Here is a 20253-nt window from a genome sequence, read left to right as displayed (position 1 = left end):
AGACACATGGAACAGAGTTCTGATTTAGAGCATTTAATATTTCAGTCAGAAGTATGTATTTCTGAGGCCATGTCAGAAGTTTCCAATATGATGATATGTCCTGGATCCTCAAATTTCTAAATACCTGGAATTCGCTTAAAACCTTCACCCAAATGCATAAATATTTTAGCCCTGATGTTGTTTGACAGCCCTAGAGTTGCTGGAGTCTCCTTCTTTGGAAGTTTTAAAATAGAGACTGGATGGCCATCTGTCAGGAGTACTTTGAATTTGTATTCCTGCATGGCAGAGGGTTGGATTGGATGGCCCTTGGAGTCTCTTCCAACTCTGTGATTCAATGAATAAATACATATGCATATATAATGCAATTGTTAAACTGAATTATGTGGTTGCCAGCATTCCATGTTAGGCAATGCAATATTGCTAAAATGTCTACATTTTAGTGAATTTGTGAGTGTAAATTCTATTATTTTTGTACTTTTATCAGTTTTTGTATTTAGATTTTTTTAGACATGATACTTTGTTTTTAACATATTGGGAGCCTTTTGAAAACAGGTGCTTAGTAAAAGAGCATGCGATCTGCCCTAACAAAAGTAACGCCTTCATCACTCTGGAAACACACAAATTATCCCTAACAGAGTGATCCTAGTATATTTACTCAGGACTATGTTCCTATTGGGCAAGGTCGTGGAACGGGTGGTGGCAGCGCAACTCCAGGCATTCTTGGTAGATGCTGATATTCTAGATCCGGCACAGTCTGGCTTCAGGCTGGGGCATGGTACTGAGACAGCCTTGGTCGCCTTAGTCGATGATCTTCGCCAGGAACTGGACAAGGGGAGTGTGTCCTTGCTGGTTCTGCTGGACCTCTCAGCGGCCTTCGATACCGTTGACCACGGTATCCTTCTGGGACGACTCGCCAGGTTGGGCACTGGAGGCACTGTTCTGCAGTGGCTCCGGTCCTTCCTGGAGGGACGATCCCAGATGGTGTCACTGGGGGACACCTGCTTGGCTCCACAGCCATTGCCCTGTGGGGTCCCGCAGGGGTCGATATTGTCCCCCATGTTGTTTAACATCTACATGAAGCCGCTGGGAGAGATCATCTGGAGTTTCGGGGTCCGGTGTCATCTGTACGCAGATGATGTTCAGCTCTGTCACTCCTTCCCACCTGTCACTAAGGAGGCTGTCCAGGTCCTGAACCGGTGTCTGGCCGCTGTGTCGGACTGGATGGGGGCCAATAAATTGAAACTGAATCCAGACAAGACGGAGGTCCTCCTGGTTAGTCGCAAGGCTGAACAGGGAATAGGGTTACAGCCTGTGTTGGATGGGGTCGCACTCCCCCTAAAGACGCAGGTTCGCAGTCTGTGGGTGATCCTGGACTCATCGCTGAGCCTGGAGCCTCAGGTTTCAGCAGTGGCCGGGAGAGCCTTCGCACAACTCCGCCTCATGCACCAGCTGCACCCGTTCCTTGGGAGGTCTGACTTGGCCACGGTGGTCCACGCTCTGGTCACATCCCGGCTGGATTACTGCAACGCACTCTACGTGGGGCTGCCTTTGAAGACGGCCCGGAAGCTCCAGCTGGTGCAGCGGGCGGCAGCCAGGTTAATAACGGGAGCGGCTTACAGGGAGTGTACAACCCCCCTGCTAAGCCAGCTCCACTGGCTGCCGATATGCTACCGAGCCCAATTCAAAGTGCTGGTTTTGACCTACAAAGCCCTAAACGGTTCTGGTCCTGCCTATCTATCCGAACGTATCTCCTCCTATGAGCCCGTTAGAACCTTAAGATCTTCCGGGGAGGCCCTGCTCTCGATCCCACCTGCCTCGCAGGTGCGGCTGGTGGGCACGAGGGACAGGGCCTTCTCGGTGGTGGCTCCTTGGCTGTGGAACTCTCTCCCCAGCGATATCCGGCAAACCCCATCCCTCCTGGGATTTAGAAGGAAACTAAAAACTTGGCTCTGCGCCCAGGCATTCAGCGAATAAGCTCATTGGCTGATGTAATCGGGTCGCAAATCTGTAATTGTAGCAGTATTGAATGACTGAGGATGGTGCAATATCGCTGCCTTGCAGCGTTTTAATTTTTGTATACTTTTTATCATGTTTTAATTGTTTTGTTTTATAGTATATTTGTTGCTGGCCCTCGTGGCAGAATGTAAGCCGCTCTGAGTCCCCTCGGGGAGAAGGGCGGGGTATAAATGCATGTAATAAATAAATAAATAAATAATATGTTGTATTGCATTCAATGGGGTTTACTTCCAGAAAAGGATGTACAGAGTTGCCTCTCAAATTTAGGAGACAAGTTATGTTTTTTCACAAAGTTTAACCCAGTCAACAGAAAATAAGCTACAACTAATGTTCACGATGCTGGGGAAAATGGAAGGAAAAAGGAAGAGAGGCTGACCAAGGGCGAGGTGGATGGATGGTATCCTTGAAGGGACTGGCTTGATCTTGAAGGAACTGGGGGTGGCGACGGCCGACAGGGAGCTCTGGCGTGGACTGGTCCAAGAGGTCACAAAAAGTCGGAAACGACTAAGTGAATGAGGAAGAAGAATGTTCTTTGTTCTCAACGATCATGTATGAGCACACAGATATCCCTATATAAGCTCACATCACTATGAGTCAACACAAGGGTAAAGCAAAAAGTCTCTTGCATTTCCCTGAATTCAAAGTCAGGAAAGAATTTGCTGTCTCCCAGGCAACAGTTTTTGGAGGAATGCCAAACACTAAGAAAAAAGAGCTTGCAATAATAAATATTTTTTCAAAAAAAAAAAACCAGTATGATATTCTAAGGTTGTGCTGTTCAATTTTGAGTTCCAATAACGTAGTTCAATAATGGTTTACATACATTGTAAAATTCTTAATAGTCTAATTTAAAAGGTGTGATATAGCTCAATCTAATAAATGAAATCTGCAGTGCTTAAGCTATAATATGCAGCAAAACAGCATGCATTCTGATCTATAAATGTTTTGAAAGTCATGAACTAGATTAAAAAACTATTCTGCATGCATTATTGCACCCATATTTGCAACAATAAAAAGAACTATAAACATAGCTTTGTTCATAATTTCAGATCTTATTTAATTGTTGAAAAGACACACTAAATATATATAGTACAGTGATGACTGTCACTCAAAATTCCAGACATAACACAGTTACAGAGAAAAGGCACTCAGTACTTGGCTCAGAGCCTCTTATTCTCTTCAAAAACCTTTTCAGTTCAAATCTCTAATGCCATCTATGCATTTCCCATTTCCCAGCTACACACATTTATACTTGGTAATAGGATAATGTGACACTTCAGCTCAAACTATATGCTTGTTTACAAATATAACAAACCTTTTTGTTATTCATGACAACACAGAAAAGTGCTTAATATTAAAGCAATGCATTTACAATTTAAAGAAAAGTATTCTGACATTAAGCAACTCGCTACTGTCACTCGCTAGGAAGAAACAAACATTTCAAATCCTAAGGAAAAAGCAGAGAAATATCAAGTTAACATTTTAAAATGTCACAATTATATTAGAATATTTACTGCATAAAGGCATATGATTACCTGAACCATATACTTCCGGAAAAGGACAAATGTATGCACAATAGTGAAAGGACTAGGGAAAGGAAGATAACTACCTACCCACAATCTGGAGCAGGGCACCACCTACAATCAGGGTCTGCAACAAGCCATCTTCTAAGCATAAATTCTTCATACTTTTCCATCAAGATGTCATCATTCAGGATCAATCGAATATCATGGGGATTAAATCTCTCAGAACACTCTGGACAGCTGATATTAACTCTGCTCTCTGAGATCTCTATCCGGAGATACTGACGTAAGCAATCTACACAAGATCTATGGTGACAAGTCATTATTTCCGGAAACCTCTCCTTAGAGTGCCGCAAAAGGCACAAGGGACACTCCATAAAGTCTCCGCTCTGTTTGCTGCAGATGTTTGCTCCATTCTCAGGGGACATATAGGCAGAAAAGAATGAGTTCTTGTCAGTACACATTTCTGAGTGTATAGTTTCAATACTTGCAATCCCATCCACACCGCCATTGATATCTCTGGATTTGCGTTTTGTATCCCTTTTTCTTCGAAACAGAGATCCTAGTGAAATTCTTCTTTTCTTTGGTGCCTTTTTAATTGAAGGCAAGCTTACAGATGAAGCCGAAGACTGCAGGTCTCTATCAGATCCCATTTGCCGATGTAAACTCATGGCTAAAATATTCATTAGAAATTGATCAAAGCACATGGGCAACCCTAATCATTTTAAGAATAAAATTACTATTGAAAAGCAGCATATTCAGGTTATCCTGAAAGGTGGGTTGAAGTCATTTTAGGCATCATCAGGTCATACTTGTATATGCACAAAATTCTTCACAGCATGTAATTCCAGGGATTCTTCAAAGATTCTGTAAATGAGGTAAGGCACAGGTTAGAAACACATATATTCACATCTTTGTAATTTTCAAATGATTTCATACGAAGAAGGAATACAATACAATTACCTTATCAACTCTGCTCCTATCTAATTTGCTTCAGACACCTGTTGCACTTCTGTCAATTAGCTAGTCGATATCATCAGAAGACAGAGGTGTCTTTATTTTAAAATAGAGAGCACTAATAATAATAATAATAATAATAATAATAATAATAATAAACTTTATTTTTATATCCCGCCCCATCTCCCCAAAGGGACTAACACAAAAAGGATCAAATCTCAATAAAAAATACATATCCTGCAATGGTGAAGGTACTATTCTTACTTTCCATCAAAATCGACAGTACTGTAAAAACCTTTTCTCTGATTAGTTCATGATGCATTCGTTCATTATTTTAATTTTCGAGGAGGCCTTAGTAAATGTTATTTAAGTTCAAGAAAAATGAACTAAAATCCAAAACTGTCTAAATTGAAATATAAACATCTGCAGAATTTTTAAGCACACAATTAATCTCTTTTGAAATTTCATAAACTTTTGTGGAATTTCAATTTCATCTAGAACAGTGGTGGACAATTTAAGTCAAGGAGCAGTCCTCCAAGCAGTCATCCAAGATTGGCAAAAAAAAAAAAGCCTCCTCAAAACCACTGCAAGAGGCTTTAAATATATTCAGCCCTTCACATCCCCTGGTGTTAGAGGCACAGCATCCTCCTGAAAATAGGAAAATGTGAATTTAAAAATCCTAAGAGAATACCTCCAGTGCAATTCTATGGTCATCTTCTGCTAGAAATTGACAACAGAATTGTGTTGGAGAATCTATATACCAACAAATGTGCCCTTTCTAGAAATCTACAGGTCCTCTAGTGGTCAAGAAATTGCACTGATGACCATAAGATTTCTAGGGAACGTATTAATCATATCTGCAAAAGTTGAACCTGTAAATGCAGATATCTGATTGTTGAGTTAAGGCAGAGTTTGGAAGATCAGTTTGTTTACCCATAACTCTAGCTTTTCAAGTTTTCATCTATAAACTTGCACAAATGGGGTCACTTGTGCCTGCACAGTGCATTCAGAACCTTCTAGTGTTATTACACACGGCTTTTTTGGCAGTAGCTTTGCCACATGCCATACCACGTTTCCCACCAAAATCCTCAATTCTTTTGTCTGCTGTAGCAGGATGTGTTCATTTTTCAGATGCAAGAGAGCTATGTTCCTATTTAAAATAGTTTAATCCATCTATCAGACTAAAACAATCTCACATCAGCTTACAAAAATTAAGGAAAAAGACAGTCCCCACTTAGGCCAGAATTTTTTGGGGATCTAAACAACAGAACTACAGTAACATGGCAATAGGAAATGGGGAAAGATTACGAAGGAAGGCATGCAATGTCATCTTCACTGTTGATAGCTTCAGGCATCCTATTTCTCCAAAGCCTTGCTTTCAGATAGGTCATGATAACCAAGATATTTGAGAAAGAATGCCTTGGAAAAACCATTTACTGCATGGCAGTGGGAATTTTCTAAGACAGCCTTCCAAAAAGACCTTGGTGCCAAGGATCCACTTGAAGAAATTGGCTGTTTGAAGTCTTCTTCATTGTTCTCCAAACAATGGTATTTGCCTGCCTTTTCTTGCAGACATTGAGCAACCAAGCAAAAAATGCAACACTAGCCAAACAAACCATTACACCAGTAGACTGCAATATCCTAGTTTTACAATCTAAGAACACAAAAGTAAAGAGATTAGAAAAAGGAGAAAACATTAACCAAAAACCTTAATTCATAGTTACAAGGTTCAGTTATAGTGGCGGATATAAACAAGACAGAAGAACCTGCTGCTTCTGGGGTCTTTGATATCTTCAAAGGCACTAGATTTTAGGTATAAGGAGACTTTCCGCTGGAACTGTGTCCTGGAGCAATGGAAGGATGCTTGACTTCTGCTTCCTTATACTGAGAAGGCATTATCACTGGCACTTATTAACTGTAGGGTGGTCAATAAGATGGTAGACAAATCCATGTGTGCTGGTTTACTAAAACCTGATAACTGTTGGAAGGTTGTATGACTATCTAACCACAAGTGTATAAAGCTGCATTCAGATAAACACAGAACAAGCTTTAGAATATTGTGTGGTGTTAGCAAATTAACTAGTTATCTACCCAACTACAGGCAAGCTTCCATTTGCATTACTCCAATTAACAACTTTTTATTTTGACATTTCTTTAAAAATAAAAGGTTGCCATAGATCAGAAATTACATGAAGGCATTCAACAACAACAGAGAATAATTTCTGGTATTTTATGGTCCAAACCTCTTTAAAACAAGTGGAATGTTGACTAATATCATTTTCTGGCTATTTTAAGCTTTGATGGAATACATATACATAGAAGTTTTTTGTGAAAACCACTTTTAAGCCTATAAAAGCTAAGTTGGAGAAAAGAGCAAATAAGACAAAAACAGTAAATGAAAGTAGTGGTCTAGATCGGATGTTGGCAAATGTAGAATGCAGGCCACATGTAGCTCCCATTTTTTTCCTTCAAATTACCCAAAAGGACTTCCAGGAAGTGTGGAGGACATTCCCAATATGACTGCAATCCTGAATAACACCCAGCATGGAACAAAAATTTGCATAACAATAACAACAACAACAACGATTTTGACTCAAAATGCTGTCTAGAGGCCCAGGAGGACTACCTCCACACACACCCCACCCCCAAATATGGCGAGAATGCCCTCATGCTTCCTAGAGCAGGGGTTCCTAAACCTTTTTTCGCTCATCCTTGGGACCCTCAGTTTAGGAAGCAGTGCCCTAGAGAGTGTTTGAGAGCATGAGGGTGAAAATGGTTTGTTTTGTTTTGCAAGACAGCATGAAGGGAAGTACTACCTTCTAAGATTTCCTGGGGGCCAATTCAGCTCCTTAGTCTCCCATAGTTGCCTGTCCCAGGGCCGTAGCCAGGAAAAAATTTCAGAGGGGGGTTTGAAAATTTGGGGGGTGAGTTGAACCCCTGACACCCCCCCCTGCCCCCGGCTACAGACCTGTCAATATCTGCTTGAGATAGTGCCTGGAGGGACTCTTAATTTTTTGCGTCTCATAGACTTAGCATGGGGATTTGGTTAACCAGTTAAAATTCATGAGTAAAGCAGGTTTTTTTTTTTAACCTGAAAAATTTTGGGGGTGGTTTGAACCCCTAACACCCCCCCCCCCCCCGGCTACAGGCTTGCCTGTCCCTGAACTAGATCCTAATTTACAAGAACAAAATAATCATCCTTACCAACCTGCATCTCCATATTCTAGATAGGAATGTAGAAGAAACACAAGTTCCCAACATGAAAACCTTAGAACAACATTATTAAAAAATCACCAAAACAGTGTAACAAAAATGTGAGACTGTAAGTAATCAATTCGCTACTTCCTTGACTTGCATTGTCTATGCACACTCCCTTACTTTTAACATTGTTTTACAAACAATGCAAAGACAAAAAATTAAGAGAAGTAATGAAGATGTAAACACTAAAATACGTGTGCACATACACACATGCATGTTACACTGTCTTGAAAAACTAGTGGAAGAACAAATCAATGATGTCATGTACTCAAACTGCATTTATATTCATATAAACAAACTGCATGTACTGGAACATGACAAATGCTCTATTGGATCCAGATCAGATAAATTATGTTTTAACTCTATTAACAACAATGGAACAAGTTAGTTGTGAAGAGATTAAATCCAACTAATGGCAATGATTCTGAAACATTACTGACGTGATTTAGATCTAACTCATTATCTGATAATGCAGACAAATCTGGTCACAATGGGTAGTATATAATCAATATGTTAACTAAAATGAAGGCACCCTGAAGGCACAGCTGGGTATTCTTTCACTACCAAAAACGTATGATGTGAACTGTCTCTCAAGGTACAAGCAAGCCACATTTAAGTGTAACACAAACTACAGTACGCATCACAGTCAAGGACAATTTGGAATGTATTACTGGAATTAGAATTATATTAGCCAAAAAGATCAGACAACACCACTGGAATTGAGAGGGAGAAGTTTGAAAACCATCATTGCACACACTCCAGACATCTGGAACAGGAATAAATGTCACTGGCCAATTTAGTGCAGTATCATCAGCTCTGAATGGCATCAGTTCTGCAGTGTTTTAGGTAGTATTCTTTCCTAGCCTTGGTAAAAAGCAGTCCCAACCCTGTTTTGTTTCCAAAATCAAACCAGACTGGCTGTTTTCAGGATGGCAGGGTGGAGCAACCAAGGAACTTTGCTCTGTAGTTTGTTTACTGGATAGTCTAGAAGTTGTCAGTTTGTCTTTCGGTTTCTTCCCTACCATGAAATCGGAGAAAGAACCCAAGACTTCTTTTTAGCCTCACTTACTGGCAGGGGAAAAACAGAGAAGGGAAATTTCCATATGAAATACACATACTGCCAAAGCAACTCCAGGTTGTTTAACCACGTCCATTGAAGCAGAAGCAACTGAGTCAAAAGGTACAAGCACAGAACTCATTCACCATTGGCAAAAGTTCTCACTGATTCCTGTGTAATTTTCTTGTCCAAGATGTGGTTGACGTATAAACTCAGGAAAGTTTAAAACTTCTGGAACTGGTTATATGGTATTGCTATTTCTAAAGTTAGATTTGTGTCTATTTATTCTTTTGCATACAGGCTATCTTGTTTGTCTAGTGTATAATGTACAGAGGCATTGATGTATGTCAAATTGAAGGAAGAGCATCTAATGCTGCGGGGGGTGATATTCTGGCCCCTGTATTATCACTCTGTACTAAATCTGGTTTAGTATCCAAGAAATCTCATTCTAAAAAGAATCTAGTTAGTCACAAAGTACTGCCATATACAATGTTTTTTTCTTCCCATTTCTTCCTACTTCTTATGTTTTTTTTAAGTGAAGGGTACTAAACATATCCTTCCAAATCATTAAAAATCATTTTGATTCTTATTAGCTATTTAAAAATTCAACTTGCTCCAAAATATTTCACTATTCAGACTTAATATTTCTTCATCAACCAAAGATAATAAAAATCATACAAAATCAAACAAAAGGTGATGGTGTTAAGAGTCACAGGCCTGCATTTTGTCCCAGAGGTTACTCTGTTGTTAGTGAAGATGGGCCATAGCAGCTTAACTGTTCATCTTGCTTTAAAACAAGTTAGACCTGTATTAGGGCCACAGTGCATACTTGATTTAAACTGTAAATTATTGCTAATCTGTTTTTAGGATAATGTGTTGTCGAAGGCTTTCATGGCCAGGATCACAGGGTTGTTGTGTCTTTCGGGCTGTGTGGCCATGTTCCAGAAGCATTCTCTCCTGACGTTTCACCCACATCTATGGCAGGCATCCTCAGAGGTTGTGAGGTATGGAGAAAACTAAGCAAAGAGGTAAATATATATCTGTGGAAAGTCTAGGGTGAGAGAGGTCAGTGTGAATGTGTGTAGTTAATCACTTTAATTAGCATTGAAAAGCTTATCTGCTGTCTTCTTCCTGCCTCTGGGGCATCCTTTGTTTAGAGTCGTTAACTGCCCTAGGTTGATTCATGTCTGGAAATCCTCTGTTTTCAGAGTATTGCTTTTTATTTACTGTTCTGATTCTTGAGTTTTTTAATACTGGTAGCCAGATTTTGTTCATTTTCATGGTTTCTTCCTTTCTGTTGAAGTTGTCCACATGCTTGTGGATTTCAATGGCTTCTCTGTGTAGTCTGACATGATAGTTGTTAGAATGGTCCAGCATTTTTGTGTTCTCAAATAGTATTCTGTGTCCAGGCTGGTTCATCAAATGCTCTGCTATGGCTGATTTCTCTGGTTGAATTAGTCTGCAGTGCCTTTCATGTTCTTTGACTCTTGTCTTTCATGTTCTTTGACCTCTGAGGATGCCTGCCATAGATGTGGGCGAAACGTCAGGAGAGAATGCTTCTGGAACATGGCCACACAGCCCGAAAGACACACAACAACCCTGTTTTTAGGATAGTTTTGCTACTTTTTGTGATTTCTTTCATTAAGTCCTTTTTGAGAAAGTTTATTCTAAAAGGCAGCTTATATATTTTATATAGATGATATTTTAATTGATTTTCAAAACCTGACCTATTGCTATTGCTGTATTTCCTTTTATAGCAGAAATCCCATTGCGTAGCTATTGTCCTACACAATGACAACTACACTCCTCAGCCCTTCTTGAATGTGTTGCTATACAAGGAATCCTTGATACTAGTACCTAGTGAACAGTTTGCAGTTCAGACTTTAATATTTATTTCAAACTGAAAAAGATATTGAGTCAGCAAGACAAAATGCCAGTTCTTTCATTTTCTGACAACCTGAACTCTCCCCACATTTCCAGAAAGATGCCAAGTGCTCAACAGCTTTTAAGGTCTTGGCAGAACCTGAATTATTTGAATAATTGAAAGTTACTGCAAGCCTGTCTTAAACAAGAAGGATTCATTTGTTATTTAGCAGTTACTTTCAGTTATGTAGTAAAAGCATGCAATTGCATAAGGTTTTCAGAATCACTGGCATTAAATAAAGTTACACTCAATAGGAAAAATTACATACATAAAACCAGTAAAAGATAAAATCAAATACAATCTCAAAAACAATATATCCTTCAAAAATGGAACAAAGGAAACATCAACTGGAACATCTTCCTAAGAAAGAAAAACAAAAATCTAGTAGGAGAAAAGATCTCAAGTAAAATTACTGCACTAAGAATAGCTTTTTCCATAGCTTGACTGTTCTGCTTCATTTAAACTCTAAACAAGTATAAGATTTTCCTAACATAAGAAACAGAAATTACAACTGTTTAGGTAAATATTAGCTATTGTTACATATCTTATTTGTTATAGTTAAAGCAACAAAGGCACAACCATTTCCTGGAGAAAAAAAACAAGATTGTGTTAATGGTAACATGACTATCTTATCATCTCATTACCTCACACTACCCCTTATTTGCTTCAGAAGGTTCCCTAGTCCTTTAAAGCAGGCCCCCCCAAACTTTTTAAACAGGGGTGGCAGCTCAGTGTCCCCCAGACTGTTGGAGGGTCGGACTATAGTTTTTTAAAAAACTATGAACAAATTCCTGTGCACTCTGCACATATCTTGTTTTGAAGTAAAAAAATGAAACGGGAACAAATACAACCTCAATATTAATAATAATAATAATCATCATCATCATCATCATCATCATAAAATAATAAAGAGGGTTGGAAGAGACCCCTTGGGCCATTTAGTCCAACCCCCTTCTGTCTTTGTGCACCAAAAGCACAAGCAAACAGGCACTTAATAATTAATTATTAATTAAATAATAATTAAAATACCTTTATTAGCACAAGCAAAGCTTTGGAAGGGAAGAGGTGGGAAAGGCTCGTGCAGTGAGAGGCAGGAGGCGGGAAAGGCTTGTGAAGTACTGCAAAGGCTCGTGCATGCGCCTTTCCCTCCTCTCTCGCCCTGTGTGCGCCTTCTTGGCAGCAGTGAGAAAGGTGCGCGTGGGGCGAGGGAGGAGGAAGAGGTGCAAAACACATGTGCCTTCCTCAGTGGAGAAGGGGGCCACCATAGCGGGGGCTGGATAAATGGCTTTGAGGGGCCACATGTGGCCCATGAGCTGTAATTTGGGGACCCCTGCTTTAAAGTATATATGGGTAACAACTGTTGCTATTTCATGGGAGAATTGATAACACTGGATTTTATTTGACATTTTTGTATACAATATTTTTGTTTTTTTATTTAAAACATTTTATTCCATGTTTCCTGAAAAGTTAAAGTAGCCGACAAGGTAAGTATAGTACACAACTACAGCTACAATTAATTTTTATTTTAAAGCGCTGTTTTTATGTTAATGCCAGGTTGATTTATTTCAGGCTTTTTTATGTACATGAATAGAAAAAAAAGCCAGTTACAGTAATTCAACTGAATAATTAATACAGTCAATGATCAAAGAGTACTGATTAAACAGACCAAGAAAGTCACATGCAGCTGAGTTCTGATGATAGTAATGCAACCTCTTGAGAAGTACAAGCTTAACCCACACAGACCAGGGCATTTAACTAATTTGTGACAACACTAAAGAGCACATAACAGATTATTTAATGCTGATAGATTTTTAAATTATATGTTAACTATAGCAAATGTATCAATATTTTTAGAAAGACCTATAAATATGTAAACTATGAACACTGAGCACAATACTAGATATTTATAAACACAATGTTTCAGTGGCTTTTTATAGCAGAAAATGGCGGTCTCCTCCAAGGAATGTCAAGTTTGCTCAACCCTTACTGGGTTTCAGATGGGTGGTAAATTGCATTGTTACAGCGTTGATGTATTGTTAATATTGTTTTGTCTTTTGTAGTGAAGCATATTTATAATTTTATTGCGTAGTTGTTTTAAATTGTGCTTCATTTTGAGGGCCTAGTGCAGTGGTTCTCAACCTGGGGCCTCCAGATGTTTTAGTCCTACAACTCCCAGAAATTGCAGCCAAAAACATCTGGGGACCCCAGGTTGAGAACCACTGGCCTAGTATGTAAAAAAATTATTTGTCATTTTAATAAATAATAAATAAATAATAGTTTCCTGGGCCACTATATGTTTTTTTTTAATTGTCTAGTGCATTCCTTGTTCTATGACTGCCTCAGAGCAAAGTCTAAAATATAAATGAAGTGGGGGCATTAAAAGAAAAGAAAGACAATTTTCAAGTGTTCCTGCATTTTCCTATATAATAGGTCCCACCACTTTCACTGGGGCTTGGGGTTCAGGATCTCCACATAAATGGGAAAACCATGAATAAAAACAGCACTAGCCTGAGAGAACATCTCTCTAGGAATCTCTAGATTTTCCAGAACGATGTTTGGTGGATGATGACCATAGAGATGCCCTGAAAGATCTGAAGATTCTTAGAGACAACCTGTTAATCAAATCCACAGAAGTCAAATCCGCAAATGTGGAGGGTCAAGTATATATGTCCTTAAATGGTAACCAGTGGCATATTTCTTCTTCTTACTGTGTGGGATTACTACACAAATATATAGATTGTCCAAGGTAACAGCAAACTCTACCTACATACACAATACACAAAGATAAATTTATCAGGTTCCACAAGATAAACTTTTGAACTCAAGGCTGTTGAGAGGGAGTATTTCAAAACTCTGAGAAAAAGTGCTAGAGTACAAATACCACAGGCATGTATTTCAGGGGTTAAAATACTCGAGGGACAAAGGTTAGGTCTCTTAACCTGCACTCAGCAGTTTTATTCTAGCACTTAGGTATTAGTCCAGAGTTCAAGTGTATCTCATTCCACTGAGCATTTAAAAACTGGAAGACAATTTGCAAAAAAAGTTGTTCACAATTAACAGTGCTTTATAACTACTTGGAAAGTCTTTTGAAGGCCTGAAGAATAGCTGGTTTCTACTTTTGGCAGCAGAACAGCTGAAAAACAGGAAATGGCTCAGACTACAACAGTTAAACTTAAAACATATGCATTGGAAGACATGAGATTCGGCCTTGAGAAGAAATTATTTTATTAAGAGGATCACTATAAATTTTATGTCTTATTGTTTATCACCAAAAAGACAGTAGGCAAATAATTGATGGAAATCACTGGAACAGAATTAAATAAATAAATATATTGCCAAGCAGACAGCCCAAATTTTCTCATAATTAATATCAAGAGGTTTCCATCTTAAACCACTTGCCTGCTTACAATTCATTACTAGGAATTCCAAACAGCAAGCTGTTAGTAATTAATAAAGAAAGAACAGAATTATTTTCTTCCTTTACTCACATGTTCAGCCTTCATGACTGCAGAGGAAATGAAACTCCTTCCATATGTAGCATAGAAACCAATTGATATAACTAAGCAGAGATGTAGGTTAATTACATCTTATCCAAAAATGTTTTTTTTAAAAAATTGAAATCTTTACATATACATAATGAGATATCTTGGAAAAGGGTCCCAAGCCTTAACACAAAATTATTATGGTTCATGTACACCTTATACACATAGCTTGGAAGTACACAATATATTTTTAAATTGTACATGAGATAAAGTTTCTGTACACTGCACCAACAGAAAGCAAAGGTGTTACTCTCTCAGCCACCCATATGAATGATTTTGGAGGATTTTGGATTTCGGAATTCAGGATAAGGGATAATTAATCATTCTATATTGACTCAACTTTCCAACCCAATTCCCATCTGTACAGACGAATGGATTTTATATGCTTCAGAGGTAGAACAGACGCTTATCAAGCATGTAGGCATCCAAGGATTTCTACTGAGGGTATACAAGAGGCAAACCCCCTTCATGCGTGTCCAGCTCAGAAAATCAGAAGGCATAGACCACATCCTTCCTTTACGAGTTCACTTTGTTTCCATGCTCACAGCAGAGCAGTATCAACTAAAGTAGCAGAGGAGGCAGAAAAGATCCCCAGTCTCTCTGCCAGCTTACTATATCATAGCTTTAAAAATCGTATAAGCAAAAATATAGCAAATATTTTATTGCTTGTTAACAATGGGCTTCACACGGTTGGATCTGACCTGAACCTTAAAAAAAGATTTGATAGCAATCTACTATTTGGAAAATATATGCATTTTATATTTCCTTTTGACATTTCATTGCAGGGAGCTATTATTTTTTGTAACTTTGATTTGAAAATGTACTTCTACCAAATTATGTATCTGTATCAATTTGGTTAAGTGACATGGGCCAAAAAGGGAATACCAACCACCTATTCGTACAAATATCTCCCAAATTTTAAAATGTACTTACAGTATTGGGTTATGTCTAAGATTAGAAGGAGGAATCTTTAACTGTCATTCATGGAAGCTTATATCTATGCAAAGTTTTACATTTTATCTACTATGCTGATAATGGGCTTGGGGGGCTGAATATCACTAACCACCCTCACCCCCAAGGAATAACTGCCATTCTGAGCCAGAATGAAGAAGGGGGCAGGAAGACATCATTCCACCATGTCTCCTATGTCATCAGATGGGAGCCCCCCACCCCCAAGGAATAACTGCCATTCTGAGCCAAAATGAAGAAGGGGACAGGAAGACATCATTCCACCATGTCTCCTATGTCATCAGATGGGAGCCCCCCACCCCCAAGGAATAACTGCCATTCTGAGCCAAAATGAAGAAGGGGACAGGAAGACATCATTCCACTATGTCTCCTGTGTCCATATAACTATATATATATATATATATATATATATATATATATATATATATATAGGTAATGAAATTTCGGCCTAGGACAAAACAACAAAACTACACATCCCAGAAACACTAAACTTGGCAGCACAACCCCTCATCCATGCCTCTACATTCATACAACAAAAAGAAAAGAAAAATTAAGTCCTAATTAGAGGGAGAGGAATAATTGTTTTTAGCCAATTCCTGCCAGTTAGAAGTTTAAGCTCCGTCTACTTGGTCTCCTAGCAACCCACTCAGCCCAGGGACAGGCAGAGTTAGGCCTCACTTAGGCCTCTTCCCCACTGCCTATAAAATACAGATTATCTGATTTTAACTGGATTATATGGCAGTGCAGACTCAAGGCCCTTCCACACAGCTATATAACCCATTTATAAGCTTATATTATCTGCTTTGCACTGGATTATCTTGACTCCACACTGCCATATAATCCACTTCAGTGTGCATTTTATACAGCTGTGTAGAAGGGGCCTCATATAATCCAGTTCTAAGCAGATAATATAAGATAATTTATTTCCCATACCACCATACTTCACCACAGCAACATGTGGCCGGGCACAGCTAGCAATAATATATAATAATCATATTATACTATACTAATAATATATTGTATATGCATATAGTAATATTATAATGTAATACAATATAATAATCATAATAATAATACATTATTATAATGGTATATTTTTATTACATGTAATATTACTAACAATATTACAATATAGTGTTATAGCACAATATAGCAATATATAATGCCTATATTGTGCTGTACAAATAATATATTGTATGTACATATGACTTGTAAGCCGCCCTGAGTCCCCTTCGGGGTGAGAAGGGCGGGATATAAATGTAGCTAATAAATAAATAAATAAATAAAATAAAGGGTAGAACACTGAATATATATGATATTGTTATGCAACAAGTCAACTCCTTTTTATGGCCACTTTTCTTGGCAAGATTTATACTGAGGCTTGCAACTGCCTTCCTTAAAAGCTGAGGACTCTTTCAGACAGGCACTATATCCCACTATCTGATCCCAGATTTTCTGTTTATCCCAGATTATCTGGCAGTGCGGACTCATATAATTCAGTTTAAAGCAGAAAATCCGGGATATAGGGCCTGTCTGGAAGGACCCTGAGAGAGTATGACTTGGGCAAGGCCATCTGGGGTTGTGGCTGACATTACAGTAATGTATACCACAAATAATACTTTCCACAGACTAATTTGACAAACCGATTTACACTACCGTATACTCACTGGATATGAAAAACAGGTACTGTATATAGTCGAGTATAAGCCTAGTTTTTTAGCCCTTTTTTTAAGACTGAAAAAAAAAAACCTCAGCTTATACTTGGATGAGGGTCCTGGTTGGCTTATATTTGGGTCAGCTTATACTCGAGAATATATGGTACATTTATTATTTTTCTCTATTTTTATTGGTATTATTACATTTATTATTTTTCTCTATTATTGTTGCTACTATTACATTTCTTTTACTCTATTTTTATTAATAATACATTTATTATTTTACTCTATTATTATTAAAAGGATACATAAGCACATTTACATTGAAGAAGATGAGAATAATGATTTGATCGGAGTTGGACAGTCTAATCTTAAATTTGAGCTTTATGTAAATATTCAAAAACATTTAACCTACTGATGCCTCAATTAATGTAATTTTATTGGTATATATTTTTATTTCTGAAATTTACCACCCTCGGCTGATACTGAAGTCAATGATTTCCCAGTTTTTTTGTGGTAAAATTAGGTGCCTCGGCTTATATTCGGATCGGCTTATACTATATACGGTAATTCCTGTGCTACCAGCATAATTCATTACAAGGGTCATTACAGCTTAATGTGCAAATCCCAAAATCTTTTGGGAAACTTCTGGCAAATTAAATTTCTTTATGATACAGTATTAAGTATTTTCAAGTAACCCTTTGTTGGTGCGCATCAGCCAAAATGTTTAACATACTTGAGAAGAAATTCTACTAGACTCAACAGGGCTTGCTGTCAGGTAGGTAGCGCAACCTTCATCCTTAAGGGTTTAAACTCTTGGGTTATTTTCCAGTATCATGGAAATGCCAATGTTCTTTATAAAACTCCATATCAACAGGATGTTTGTGGACATAGATTCTGGGTTATTCCATGATACCCAAATATCCACATCCAGAAAACACATGTTCAGGTGATGCAGGATATATGTTTTGAAGAACCAATAGGACTTTTCCTGAAAAAATTGAATCATAATAATTTCTGTGTCCAACAAATACTACTACTGTTCTTCACAATTGAGAAAAAAACCCCCAAAATTCTGATGAAAAAATGAAATCTGGTCATAAAGATAAATAGCTACGGCATTTTTGGAAATTTGTAGAAAGATTTAGAATTAATAATGGCATGATATAATTCTGACCCCTATAACAAAATACTATATATACTCATGCATAAGTAGACATGTATTAACTTGAGGGCAAGTTTGGATGCCAATATAATAGACTTTGATATGACGCATGGATAAATTGAGGTTAATTCTGACAAGAGGATAAAGTTTCAGTTTTGCATCAGGGAGTCATTTTCCCACCCAGGCATCCAAAAAAGCAGAAGCAGTACGATGCTGGAAGGAACAGACGAGCCAGTGCATCTTTTAGATTTTTTCAAGATGAATTAAACTCTTGCCTTTTGCCACCCAGAGAAGGGGACTGTTCCTTTTTTGGTAAGTGTAAGGGTACAGTACTTATACTGACCCATGGATCAGTATATAAGATTTTTTTGGTCGATTTTTTGACTAAATTGTCTAGACGTATACATTTGTATATAAGGTAGTCACTGCTCGGGAAAATGTCTCACAATGTAGGTCTGTTTTATGTACCAACTGCTCTCCAGACAATCACAGCACATCATTTAGATACTGCAATGCAATCTGATTTCCCATATGCAGTGTACTGTTCACTAATTTTCTTATCCACTGCCCTACTGCAAAAGTAAAAGAGGAGATTTGTGACTCATTCTGTCAAATGGAACCAATGGACATTAATCTTTAAAACTGGCAATAGTGCTAATCAAACAGAAACCAGTGTGCAAATATGTTTCCCCTAGCGTTGTTAATAGAGTGGGTCCTCATGGTATTTGGAGTGCTTGCCCATGTAAGATTAGAGATGTGTGGTCTTAGCATTGCAACCTTTCTACACCATCACTTCTAGTTTGCTCAGAATATGCATTTACCTTTGAACTCAACCAACTGTTTATCAGAAGTTAGAACCTGATGTAGTACATGCAAAACTCATCAACACTATCAACAAATTCTGAAAAGTAACACATTTCTAAGCAACTCTATGCATTGCCCTTCTATTCCCATTGTCAAACCTCAAGTACTTTGTGAGTCCACAGAATATTTTTCAGACTCATCTGTGCTTTATTATTTATTTATTTATTTATTACATGCATTTATACCCTGCCCTTCTCCCCGAGGGGACTCTGAGCGGCTTACATTCTGCCACGAGGACCAGCAACAAATATACTATAAAACAAAACAATTAAAACATGATAAAAACATGATAAAAACATGATAAAAAGTATACAAAAATTAAAACGCTGCAAGGCAGCGATATTGCACCATCCTGTCATTCACTACTGCTACAATTACAGATATGCGACCCGATTACATCAGCCAATGAGCTTATTCGCTGAATGCCTGGGCGCAGAGCCAAGTTTTTAGTTTGCTTCTAAATCCCAGGAGGGATGGGGTTTGCCGGATATCACTGGGGAGGGAGTTCCACAGCCGAGGAGCCACCACCGAGAAGGCCCTGTCCCTCGTCCCCACCAGCCACGCCTGTGAGGCAGCAATGCCATGTGATTGGATGCCATGATTCCTAAGGTTTCATATTTTCCATAATAATATCCCAAATAGCAGCAGGCAACCATATCTTCAGCTTATTAATCTCAAAAGTCTCACATGCTGTGACCTTGGGAGGGTATATGAAGACCTGGCTTTGTGAACAAGCGTTTAATGAATGAATTATGTTGGCTTTAACTCGGTCCGGATTAAAGTTTACGTGCAAGGTTTTTGTGGACGAATGGTTTAAGTATTTTTATTGTACTGTTTTAAATGTATTTATTGGATTGTACTAAATCGATTGTTTTAATTGCTTATGTTTTATTTTTTGTACTGTACACCGGCATTGAATTTTGCCAGATTGTGAGCTGCCCTGAGTCCCTTTGGGTGAGAAGGGCGGCATAGAAATGATGGAAATAAATAAATAAATATCACGCATCTCTACTTCACAGTTTATGTTGCAAAAAAAATCTTCTATGAGTCGCAATTCAAAGAACTCTTGTTTTTGTCTACATCCTATTTTGGCCTTAAATGTTAGTAAATTATGTTCCTGGTTGATGTTCAATGAACTGTCCATGAAAAACTGTTCTGGAAAGCTATACTACAAAACAGAAATAGATAGAGGAATAATAAAAAAGGCCCTGATTGGATGTTTTTAATTGTAAAGACTGGGCAAAATATTTCACTTTCAGTTATAGTGTAATGATACCCAGAATACAAGAAATGAAATGAGAAGGGTTTGCTTTTTTACTGAAAAAG

At 38.1% G+C, this 20253-nt stretch overlaps 1 protein-coding gene across 6 annotated transcripts in view; it reads right to left on the bottom strand.

Moving 5' to 3' along the window:
• The window catches only part of rnf19a (ring finger protein 19A, RBR E3 ubiquitin protein ligase), a 59435-nt gene that overhangs the window by 16212 nt on the left and 22970 nt on the right, over positions 1-20253 (bottom strand). For all 6 annotated transcript variants that reach the window (XM_062980132.1, XM_008119477.3, XM_062980133.1 and 3 more), the window contains one exon: positions 3627-4403. In XM_062980132.1, the coding sequence (XP_062836202.1) occupies positions 3627-4243 (617 nt within the window). In that variant the 5' untranslated portion in view covers positions 4244-4403. The remainder of the gene's footprint in view (positions 1-3626; positions 4404-20253) is intronic.

The sequence above is a fragment of the Anolis carolinensis genome, chromosome 4 (assembly GCF_035594765.1).
Source record: "Anolis carolinensis isolate JA03-04 chromosome 4, rAnoCar3.1.pri, whole genome shotgun sequence".
Taxonomy (NCBI): Eukaryota; Metazoa; Chordata; class Lepidosauria; order Squamata; family Dactyloidae; genus Anolis; species Anolis carolinensis.
The sequence above is the reverse complement of the archived record's forward strand: the minus strand, read 5'-3'. Positions and strand labels throughout refer to the sequence as shown.